Source organism: Asparagus officinalis, chromosome 10 (assembly GCF_001876935.1).
Source record: "Asparagus officinalis chromosome 10, Aspof.V1, whole genome shotgun sequence".
Taxonomy (NCBI): Eukaryota; Viridiplantae; Streptophyta; class Magnoliopsida; order Asparagales; family Asparagaceae; genus Asparagus; species Asparagus officinalis.
In genome coordinates this window covers 3,176,197-3,188,760 of record NC_033803.1, presented here as the reverse complement: position 1 = coordinate 3,188,760, position 12,564 = coordinate 3,176,197, and the positions used below count along the sequence as shown (strand labels likewise).

General features: G+C 39.7%; 1 protein-coding gene across 1 annotated transcript in view; it reads left to right on the top strand.

Moving 5' to 3' along the window:
- The window catches only part of LOC109825472, a gene marked incomplete at its 3' end in the record, with an annotated part of 30,822 nt that continues 23,905 nt past the window's right edge, over positions 5,648 to 12,564 (top strand). Inside the window, exon 1 of the mRNA XM_020392332.1 lies at positions 5,648 to 5,778. Coding sequence (XP_020247921.1) covers positions 5,648 to 5,778 — 131 coding nt within the window. The remainder of the gene's footprint in view (positions 5,779 to 12,564) is intronic.

Below are 12,564 nucleotides of genomic sequence, written 5' to 3'. Positions count from 1 at the left end.
AGCTAATTATGGGAACTCGATTAGAATATGGAGATGAACCTACTTCATTAAAAGTAAATGATATTGAATTAGCAGAGGTTTAGGGTTCAAAAGGGAAAATTTAAACATAAGACCCTGTCAGGATAAGGTAATTAATTAAGGTTGACGTAGGCTGTGCACCACAGCACCAGAGGAGAAGGCTGTTGAAACTGTACTAAATGCACACTATGTATACTAGTATCCATTTTGCAATGCTACTCCCTCAAATTGTTAAAATTCCTATTAAGTTTTCCAAATCTTATGTTTTGCTTTTTTTATTTATAGAAAATATGACGAGTCTAGAGAAACTTGTTGTGCGCGGCGGAAGTTCTCGAAGCGACACGAACAATAACTCGAGATAAATCACAACTACTAAGCAAATCACAATCACAGCAAGAACAAACTATTTACGTGGTTCGGCAAGTTGCCTACGTCCACGGGGCAAGGAGGGGGGAGTTCTTACTATTATAAATCAAGAGAATACAAATAGAGTTATAAATCTCACCGATCAAACCCTAAAACAAAGCTCTAGATCTCTCACAAATCTCCCACAATTGGATGCAGCAATTCTTTCCAAAAGACTGCTCAAAATCGTCCTTGCTTAACACTAACTAATTACAATTATTGTTATATATCAACTCAGAAACAAACCGGGTTAAAAATCAAAGCCCAGCCCAAAAACAGTCTGCGGTCGACCGCATAGATATCGCGGTCGATCGAACCAAAAACCCGAGAGCAGAATCGATTATAGTCATGGCGCGATCGACCACGGCGGTCAACCAAATCTCATCCTGAGACCAAAAATCACCTACAGGGTACGCGCGGTCGACCGCCTTCAGCTTCGAATCCTACTGCCCTTCTGTGCACGTTCGCGGTCGACCGCCGCTGACTCGCAGTCGACCGCCAGTCTGCCTGGCCGATTCTCCTGAACTTCATGCTGCTTCTCTCGCCACTTCTTCACTTAGTTTCATTAAGAACTCAAAGAAACAAGAGAATACATGACGGAAAGTGTTTCGAAAATGGGAGGAAACAAATAAAACGAAACTCGGCAAAAGAAGAAAGAAGTACATGTCTAGCACCAAAATACAACTGAACTAACAGAACATTTTTCACCAAAAAAACAGACCTAAAGGGCAAAGGAACCCTGAAAACCAAAATAAGATTAGACGTGTGCTTCATACTGCTGCTCCTCTTTGTATTTTACTCACTACTGCTCTTGATTGCTCTTGAATTCTTAGACTTTACTACTAACGTTCTTGATTGTAAAAACTAATTTGCGACAACTTATGAGAACTACAGGATCTAATAGTAATTTCAGTGATACATGGCACTAACTCTGAAATGAGTTGTGATAAATTTTGGGGAACCTAGTTGTAATTTGAATGATTTGAGGGAATCTATGTAATTACCAAGAAATTTGGTACGATAAACAAACTAACCCATCATCTGTATCATCAACCTCTTTTGTTGATTCCTGATACGATGGCGCTAGTACTTTAGGACCTTTACGAAGGATTGGGATCCTCTCCTCATCAATAGTGTTTCCTAATATCTTCTCATGCATCTCCACCATTCATTTTATGGGACCCACCTTTGCTTTTGTACTTACCCACAAAATGAATGGTGAAGATACATGAGGAGATATTAGGAAACACTATTGATGAGGAGAGGATCCCAATCCCTTTACGAAGGCCGTGGTAGTTGCAAATGCCCCTAATTATTATTCATATTATATCTTTAAAAAGTTGACTTTTGACGAAAATACCACCTAATGCCACCGCGACGAAGGCAATTGCTCAACTTCCATGAGGGGTATTTTGGGCATGTAGTGGCGCTTGTAGTTTTGTTTTTTCATTTTTAAGTTCCCAAAATATCCACGGGGCTAAGGCAACCAAGTACAACGGAAGAAACTTGTAGGGTTGTTATGGGAATAAAGCGGTTTAGTGATTCTGTATTGGATATTGGCAAATATATCCTAAAATCATTACGAAGTTTGCACTCTTTGCCTTGCATTTTGCATAAGTTCGTGTTATCCGGAAACAACCTTAAAATAAAATTGTTATTAAAAACCTTCTTTTTTTTAATTACACGTAAATCTTTTTTAAAAGTGGGGTTTCATTCAAATCAATTACATTCTAGTCAAAATTTCACATTAAAGATAAATGACTTGTATCATAACTAGACTTAAACATTAACAAAGTGAGTCGCGTGTTGCATGTGAGTTTTTAGGAATATTTTGGGTTTTTAGTGAATAATTTGATTGCAAAGTGAGATTAAAACAAAAACTCACTTTAAAAATAATTTATATATAAATTGGAAATAAAATATAATTTATGTATACTTACCCTATTTTAAAGGTGGTTTCTAGGAAAAAAGAACCCTTTTGAGTTATTGCGCCAATATATCTTTTGGTTAAAAAAATCATGCGTGATCTATTATTATTATTATTATTATTATTATTATTATTAGTTATTGTGCACCATCAGCTAAAAAAACTATGCATGAAAAAAATTTATCAATAAAAGTTTATGTTAATATTTCGCAAAGTATATAGCTATATAAGTACCCCAAAAAAACCCCTCTTTGTTTGCTGTTTTTATTAATTCCACTACGACAAGGTAACTAACCCGTACATTGCCTTTCTGTTTTCTAATAACTAGTTGATTTTGTTTTTATATTATTTATTTATTTATTGGGATATTGTTTACAACAACCTCTTTGACCTACAATATTTATACACTCCTAGAGGGTCCCAAATCTTAACCTAAAAATAAATCCAAAAATCATCACATGGGACCCAAAAGCTCCAAATGAGAAGTGCACATGGACTTGAGCTAGCAGATAATTATCCTTAATCCACAACTAAACCATCCTTTAATCTTTGCTCCCGAGACTCTAGTTAGCTTGTAGGACAACTTAGATAAGAGCTTTATCACTGACATCACTGAAATTGACACGCTACCTTTAGCATGTCAGTCCTGTAATTAATGAGTGTCTTACTTAATTTGATGCTATTTTAAGTGTTCATGTTGCATAAAATATTATCTAATAGAACAAGTAGACTATTGTTTTGAATTGTTCGAATTTGAAAATGATGTCACTGTAGATTTGACGAAGAAATTGGAGAAGAACAGAATTTTTGGAGCTGACAGACACGTGGGTGCTCTTCGTTCGATCGCGAGCTTTGGCGCGGTCGACCGGCAACGTGCACGACTTGGTACTGGATCTTTGGCCGGTCGATCGCGACGAATTCAGCGGTCGACTGCCAAACCCTGTAATTGTTTATTGGTTTCTGTCTTTCTGGCCGGTCGACCGCGAGCTTTGAATTGTTTATTTGCTCTGGAGACTCTGATTTCGGTTTTCTGTTCTATTTGGGATTGATGTTTGATATAAATACCAACACACGTTTTAGGGTTTCTTTGGAGCAGTCAAGGGGGTTGTTTTGAGCACCGAAAAGAGTCTTCTATGGAGATATTGGTTAGAGTTTTGTTTGAGAGATTGAGAGCTTTGTGTGAGAGAGATCAGTTTGTGGATTTGTAATCTCTATTTGTACTATTCTTTTCTATTAGTGAAAACTCATCCCTTTCTTACCCCGTGGACGTAGGCAACTTGCCGAACAATGTTAAATTCGTTTGTTTGTGTTTGTGTCGTTACTTTGGATTGTTTGGCTTTCTCTCTCGACGTTTGGTTTGGTTCCTCGAAACACAACGATTGGTGACTTCCGCGCACAACAACCACTTCAAAATAAACATCATCTAAATTAAAATATTGGAGATAGGAACACTGCCAGTCACATTGATTGTTGAAACTTGTCAAATCCATACGTTTTTGAGATTGTTTTTCCTCAAAAACAATGATTAGATTAGATTTTATTTTATTGCGTTGCAAATCATCTCAATATAGGGGTTTGATACTGTTGGGTATCTACTCAAACTCCAAGTTAGGATAAAGTTTTTAATTCTTTGTATAACTTCATGAGAATTAGATAAGGTTAGGGATCTATCATGATTAGGAGTTTGTCTTTGTATAACTTCATGAGAATTAGATAAGGTTAGGGATCTATCATGATTAGGAGTTTGGGTTCCATCATGATTGGGAGTTTGAATCTTATTCTAATTAGGAAGTTAGGCTAGAGATATGTTTTTGGTTTCTCTATATATATCCTTCTATTGTTAGAGGAAAAAGAAGAAGAAGAAGTGTAGAGAGAAAGAGTGAGAGAGAGTTTGACAGTCTTTGTTCGTGCAAAAGATTATAATTTGAAGGTTATAGTGAATTGATTTTGATCCCGTGGTTTTCTCCTGTTGAGGGTTTTCACGTTAAATCTTGTGTGATTTTATTTGCTGCGTTTGATAAATTTTTAGGGTTTTTGCGAGATCTAAAAATTCCCTACAGATACAAAATTGATCCCCTGATTGGATGAACGAACGGGGGGCGGGGGCGGGGCGGGAGAAATTTTTATAGGATTCATCGCAGATCCAAAAGCTTTGTGATTGGATTTGTTTGTGGCAATTTCCATAATTTGTTGCTTGCTACAAACCAAAACAAAAAATGACGGTAGCTTACGTACACACATACGATGAAACCATTAGGGCATTTTTCTTTACGCTTCAATTTCCTTTGGCAAATTATTTATTTCTCGAGGAGGGGGAAAAAACAAAAGCGAACGTTGCTTTCAGCGAAGGCTTCGTTCCAATAGAAAAGATGTTGCCACGCAAGACTACAGTTCATAAAAGCTCAAAATGATATATAGACAACACTTGACACTTCGAAGTGTATCATTTGTCTTCAATATTAAGAAACTAAAGTCATGTATTCTTTCAAATTTATTGGTTAGAGGGTCAACAGTGGAGATTAGAGAAGCTTAATTATATTTCTGTAATTTTTCTATAAAGAGGACAAAGAAAAGAAACGAATATTGTCCTAGCGAGGAAGGTTGGCAATATTTGGCATTATATTTGTGATGTGAAAGAGAGGACAATGGGAAGAGAAAGCATGAAGAGAATAATGAACTTTGTTTAATTCAAAAAAAACTTATGCATTGATACGTAATCACATCGTGATACTCTTCTTAATTGCTTTCAAAGCAAAGTATTCATGAATTGTTGGAACTAAGCCTGTAAATTGTATTACCTATACTATAATTGAGAAAGATGATAATTCACTTCAATAATATCAAAAAATAAAAGGACACATCAATAATAATTTCAATGAAAAAAAATGAGGTGACAACTTTGTTGCTATTTTGTTGGCCCATAATCTGACCCGTTACCAAAAGTCCTAGTTCCCCTTCATATGTGCCCTAGCCCATCTCTAAATCTTTCACCATCTAACCGATGGTACTCATCCCTCTGTCGGCAGTCCCTTCTCATTCCTTTGTCCTGCTCTGCAGTCGTTATGAGTCCCATCTCCCATCCATGTAGGTCGGCTCCTACCATTCGAAACCCTAGGTTTCTCTCACCATCTAACCGATGGTACCCATCCCTCTGTCGGCAGTCCCTTCTCATTCCTTTGTCCTGCTCTGCAGTCGTTATGAGTCCCATCTCCCATCCCTGTAGGTCGGCTCCTACCATTCGAAACCCTAGGTTTCTCTCCCGTGTTGGCTGCCCCCTTCTCTATTTAGGTCGAAGGGATGGTAGTAGCTGGGGAAGAGATCGAGAGCGACGGTGAAGAAGACCCTGAGCTTTGTGCTCTCCTCTGCTGTGTGCGATCCATCCTCTCTCTTCCAAAGCTTTGTGCTTTCAGCCTTTCACCCTTTGTGAGGTGAGTGGAGAGACAGTGAAATTCTTGCTTTCCCCCTTTTGTGTTGTTGGTGGTGCACAAGAGAAGAAGAACGGGCTGATTGGCTAGGCTTATGAGCCAAACTTGTGACGACGTCGATCCTCAACAAACTTATTTAACTAAATGAGCAATGGAAGGATTAGTTAGTAGTGAGACTCATCCTACTTGCCATACTAGATAGCCGAGCGCATCCATGTTCCTGCGCTTTGCTAAAGAATCCAACCCATTATTTGGTCTCTTGGCCCCGTGCGAAACTCATTTCCCACTTGTTAAAGTAAGAGAGAGAGAGAGAATCTTGGGTAAATTTCCCTTGAATTGAATATTGAGTGTGCACATATATTTATACAAGTAGAGGAGTGTGAGGTTTGTTCTCCCAAGCAATGTGGGACTAAAACCCACTACAATACACTATTATCAACAGCCCCCTTCAAACTCATGTTGGATCAAACAAAGTGAGTTTGCGTACAAGAAACTGGAACCGATGAACAGGTAAGGCCTTTGTGAAGAAATCTGCAAGCTCGTCAGCGGATGAAACATGAGGAAGTAGAATTGTCTTGTCCTTGATAACTTGGTGACGGACAAAATGAGCGTCGATCTCAATATGTTTGGTCCTTTCATGAAATACTGGATTATTAGTAATCTGGATGGCACTCTTATTATCACAGTAGAGAGGAGTAGGAGTCGTAACAGAAATACCGAAATCACTGAGAAGGCGACGAAGATGAATAATCTCTTTAGCTGTTGTGGACATTGCACGATACTCTGCCTCAGTACTGGAAAGAGCAATAACATCTTGTTTCTTACTTCGCCAGGAAATAAGGGAATCACCAAGAAATATACAATAACCTGTGGTAGACTTTCTGGTAGTTGGATCACCAGCCCAATCAGCATCAGAATATGCACAAAGCTCTAACTTAGATGTAGCAGGAAACAAAAGTGAGCGAGTGCTAGTACCCCGGAGGTACCGAAGAATCCGTAATAAGACAGCATAGTGTACAGAACGTGGGGCACTAACAAATTGACTGACAATACCAACAGCATGAGAGATATCTGGTCGAGAGATGCACAAATAGACCAACTGACCAACAAGATGTCGATATCGGGTAGGATCAGATAGAGGCTCACCGTCAGTAGAGCAAAGTTTGACATTCTGCTGGAGTGGAGTATCGACAGTTGTATTATCAGTTAACTCAGCTTGATTTAGAATATCTGAGAGATACTTCTGTTGAGACAGTAATACACCCCGCGGGCCTTGAGAAATTTCTAGACCAAGGAAATACCGAAGAGATCCAAGATCCTTCATGTGGAACTGTTGTTGCAACTGAGATTTTGCGTATTGTATACCTGTCATATCATCACCTGTAATGATCATATCATCTACATAGATGAGTAATAAAACCCTGCCACGCGATGTAGTGCGAACAAACAGAGAAGCATCTTGATGACTTTCTATAAAGCCCGCTTTGAGCACAACATCGCGAAAACACTCAAACCAAGCGCGGGGTGCCTGTTTGAGACCATAAACAGCACGACGAAGGAGACATACATGTCCCGGAGGAATATTTGACCCTGGAGGCGGTTGCATATATACGGTCTCTGATAAAGAGCCATGAAGAAAAGCATTTTTGACATCCATCTGGTATAAGGGCCAACGATGAGCAGCAGCGACCGCAAGGAGAGTACGCACAGTGGGCATCTGAGCAACAGGAGCAAAGGTCTCCTCATAATCAATACCTTGTTGCTGAGTAAAACCTCTAGCCACTAAACGAGCTTTTCGACGTTCAATGGTGCCATCAGGACGAAACTTGACCTTATAAACCCATTTACTGCCAACAAGAGAGATCCCAGGAGGACAGGGAACAATATCCCAGGTATGAGTTTGCTGAAATGCTTGAAATTCCTCAGCCATAGCTTGTCGCCACTCTGGAATTTGAACTGCCTCTTGGAAGGACTTTGGCTCAACAATAGTATGAATGGCAGCAAGAAAGTTATGAAAGATAGGTGAATAAGAAGTAACAGAAGCATACCGGGCAGGCATGACATGTGGGCGTTTGCCTCGACGAAGAGCAAGAGGAACCTCAGGCGGGGGAGATGCTGGCGCAGGTGCATGAAGATCAACAGTATTTTCTGGAGTGAGAGTTGTGTCCACAGGATATGGATTAGATGGTGTAAGAGAAGACTCAGGTGAGGAAGAGTCAACAGAAGGAGAGGGAGAGATGTCAGGGAGATCTCGAAAGGAAAATTGAGGTGAAGAAGTGGGTGATGCAGTGGACGGGGAAGCATGATCGGTAGAGTGGAGGAAATTAAAGTCATCAGAAGTAGAATAATATGGAGAATCCTCTTCGAACTGAACATGACGAGATATATGAACTCGACGAGTTGCGGGATCATAACAACGATAACCTCGATGTTCTGAACTAATTCCTAAATAAACACAAGAAACTGCTCTGGGAGACAATTTATCACGTTCGTGAGATGGCAGAAAAACAAAACATCGACAACCAAAAACGCGAACTAGATCATAACGGGGAGGATGAGTATAAACACGACTATAAGGAGTAGCACCGGAAAGAGAGCTAGATGGAGTGATATTAATGGCATGAGTCGCGGTGAGAATAGCCTCAGCCCAGAAACGACGAGGAACAGAGTAAGAAATGAGCATTGATCGGGCAGTATCGAGGATATGACGATGTTTGCGTTCAGCAACACCATTTTGCTCATGAGTGTAGGGACATGACTGTTGAAAGATAGTCCCATGAGAGGACATGATAGAGCGCATGGCAGAGGATAGGTACTCTTTGGCACAATCAGAACGAAAAACTTTAATACGAGATTGCCATTGAGTGAAAATCATAGCAGTGAAGGCTTGATAAGCAGTAAGTACGTCAGAGCGATTCTTAAGTAGGTAAACCCATGTAAAACGAGAGAAATCGTCGATAAAACTAACATAATATAAGTAGCCAGATGAAGAAGGCAAAGGAGCTGGCCCCCAAATATCAGAATGTACTAAATCAAATAAGGAAGTGGATACAGATGTACTCATTTTAAATGGTAAAGCAGTGAATTTAGCCAATTTGCAACCAGCACATGACTCAATACTAGAACTAGATGATACAGGACCAAGTACTCCAGACTGAATAAGACTCTCCAGCCTTTTATTACACACATGACCAAGTCGTCTATGCCATAAATTGGCAGGAAGCGAGGTAGAGGGTTTTGACGAACAAAGAGAAGCAACAAGAGAACGTGGACGTATGGACTCTGGAAGGTGAAGATATTCCAGAAAATACAGTTTGTGCCTCCTACGACCCGCCCCAACCGTCTTGCCCGTCTGTGGATCCTGCACAATACAAGTATCAGAAGAAAATGAGACAAACAGGCCCGCCATGCATAAAGAGCTAATAGAAATTAAATTCAAGCACAATTGTGGAGCCACATAGACGGGACCAAGTGTTAGACGACCAGATGGATCATTTTGTGGGGTAATAGAGCCATACTGAGTAATGGACAATGGTTGTCCAGCAGCTGTGTAGATAGGAGGAAGAGAGGATGAAGTAAAGACAGAGGATAAAAGTGAGGCATTACAAGTCATATGAAAGGAACAACCAGAGTCAAAAATCCAGAGATCATTCATACCAGAGACTGAAGGATTAGCTGAAGAACCAGCAAAATGCATACCAGAGAGTTGTGCGGCGGATGTAGAGGTGATATGTTGAAAAGCATCAAGTTGACGGCGAAGACTTTCAATAGCTTGAATAGTAGAGTCTGAAGTAGTAGAAGGTATAGCATTGGCCAACAATCCTGGTGTACGAGAGGGTTGAGACTGAGGGGGTCGCCGACCACGTCCAGTACCTGAGGAACGTAACTCAGGATGAAGCTTGAAGCATGTCTCAATGCGGTGTCCTTCCTTCTTACAATATTTGCAAGAGAGCTTAGATCGAGCCTGTGGAGAGGGAGCCTGTGGAGAAGTATAATTCATAACAGGAGCAGTGACAGGTACAGACAAAACAGTCTCGAGTGAAGAGGTAGGAGTGTCTGTTGACAAATTGAGTCGTGCTGTCTGCTGCCGGGTCTCATAAGCAGTGAGAGCTCCCATAACTGAGGCCAAAGTCGGAAATTGAGGCTGGTGAAGTAGTTGATCAGCCATAGTTGAATATTCAGGAAGGGACTGAAACAATTGATGCACCTCATGCCGTTCGTACCAGGCTAGCCAGTCTTCATATGTGGAATTACGTCCAGGAAGCATGGAGCGTAACTCTGTCCAAAAAGCTTGCATTTGTCCAAAATGGGACTGCAGAGATGAACTACCTTTGCGTTGTAGAGAAATGCGTTGCAGAAGATATGCCTCCCGTGCACCCGAGCACTCAGTGAAACGCTCAGTGAGACGAGTCCACATGGCCTGAGCAGAGGGAAGCGAGCCAATCTCGACAGTGAGACCAGAGCCAACACAGCGAGTGAGATAATCCATAACACGAAATTCCTGCAATTGCCACTCTGAACTCTCCTTGACATAGAGAGCACGAGCAGTCTGAAGATCGACATCACCACTGCCAGAGGCAATAGTACTGGATGAAGCAACAGTGCTGATGGACGGTGGAACTGGTCCCGTACTGGTGAGATGATCAAGCAAACCAGCGCCACGCAAGGCATTGGTGACAATGGTGGACCACCCTGCCCAGTCACTTTGATCATTGAGGGGCAAAGGTGGTTTGGGAATCTTCTCTGAAGGAGCCATAACAGCAATCTTGAGACGTTAAGATGTCGAGATGCTGTTACTAATGTCGTTCGTTTGAGGCCGAGAGACGGCTTGAAACGACGATGCCGTTAATTTGAGACCGAGAGACGGTCTTGAAACGACAATGCCGTTAAAATAGAACCCGAAGGTTAGAATGAAACCCGAAGGTTTAAAATAGAACCCGAAGGTTAGAATGAAACCCGAAGGTTTAAAATAGAACCCGAAGGTTAGAATGAAACCCGAAGGTTTAAAATAGAACCCGAAGGTTAAACGAGAACGCGAAACGCGTTAAGAGGCCGCAAAACGACAAGGCCAAAATATCTGGCAGATGAACGCCAAATAATTAAAAATAAAAATAAAAAAAATAAAACATTAAACGGCTGCAAAGCAATAAGGCCAAGATTTGGCAAAAGAACGCAAAAGCGTTAAAAATTTTATTGAAAGGGAAATAGCCCTAGCTCTGATACCATGTTAAAGTAAGAGAGAGAGAGAGAATCTTGGGTAAATTTCCCTTGAATTGAATATTGAGTGTGCACATATATTTATACAAGTAGAGGAGTGTGAGGTTTGTTCTCCCAAGCAATGTGGGACTAAAACCCACTACAATACACTATTATCAACAGCAAAGATAGAGGGCCCATCACTTAGAGCAGCTAATATAAATTTGAAGGTTTATTTCTCAAAGTATTGACAGTGTACTACATTCATTTGCTACAAAGTATAAACAATATCCTAACGAATCAGTTTTCAAAGCTGGGTTGTTGGACACGCAGTTTAGTAACAAATTAAGGTAGCACATCCTGATTTACGAACAAAACTATTCATAACAATTTAGAGACTCGTAGGCCATTGAAGTCTGGATCACTTGTACAAGTGTTGGTATAGGTTAAGAAAAGTTCTAGGTTTAACTAAAAACTTAAAAGATGACGTCTTTGCCTTCTCATTAAGACTTTGTTGGACTGCGAACTAGTTCCGGTAGAAATGATAAAATGAGTAATGTTCCTTTTCCAATAAGAAGGGCTATTGAAGGAATATAAGTGCTATCAAGACACAACACACACAAGCTGATTTTTCTTATGCATGCTAGGGGCCATTGAAAATCGTCAAATTGTGCACTCCACACTGTCCGCTTATTTGTTCTTGTATGGATCAACACACATGAAATCAGACTTTTCTGATGCATACAATCAGACATGAAAATCTCCAAGTTGTCCTCTTATTTGTCATTACTAGTATTTAGACCCGTGCAAAGCACGATTTCCAAAAGATTTTCTACAAATATTGAACATCTTACGAAAATAAAGTATTCTGCTTTAGATATGAAGTATAGTGATGGAAGTGAACCGAATAATTAATAAACTGTTCGGTTATTATTCGTCCAAATATTCGCAGAAGTTTATTTCGATAGTTCATTTAGTACTAAACAAATAATTTTTAGTGTTCGGCTTATAAATGAATAGAATCTAACCAAATGTATGTTCGATTTGGTAGTTTATTAACAATTCGATTCGATAACTTTTTAATAGAATTTAACCAAATGTATGTTTGATTCTAATAATGCATGTTATATATGTGTTTGCTTATTAATCATGAAACTAATGAGAAAGTTATAAAGTATTATCTACAGATCTAATCCAAGGAACTCAACTTCAGAGAAATAAATTGAGACAACATTTGTCCTGTGCATTACGATTTGGCCTAATTGTGTGCCAGCATCACATAAAAAAAAGGAGTTGAAGATTTTGTTTTTGTTTTTTTTTTTCATTAAGAGCAGTAGTGTACATGTACATCTACAAATGAGAATTGCAAAAAAGAAAATGCATATAAAAACCACTGCAGAAGCATTCAAAAGCATCACCGACAAATAAACAAATTATAAGAAAACAAATGCTACCAAAAATAGCAAATAAAAAGGAAATCTGAGAATCCAAATTACGCAAGTGCACAAAAATTCACTCTTCTGGAATCATAGTTACATTACAGAGTAGAAGGCACCTGAAGATAACACATAATGACACACATGCTTACACTTG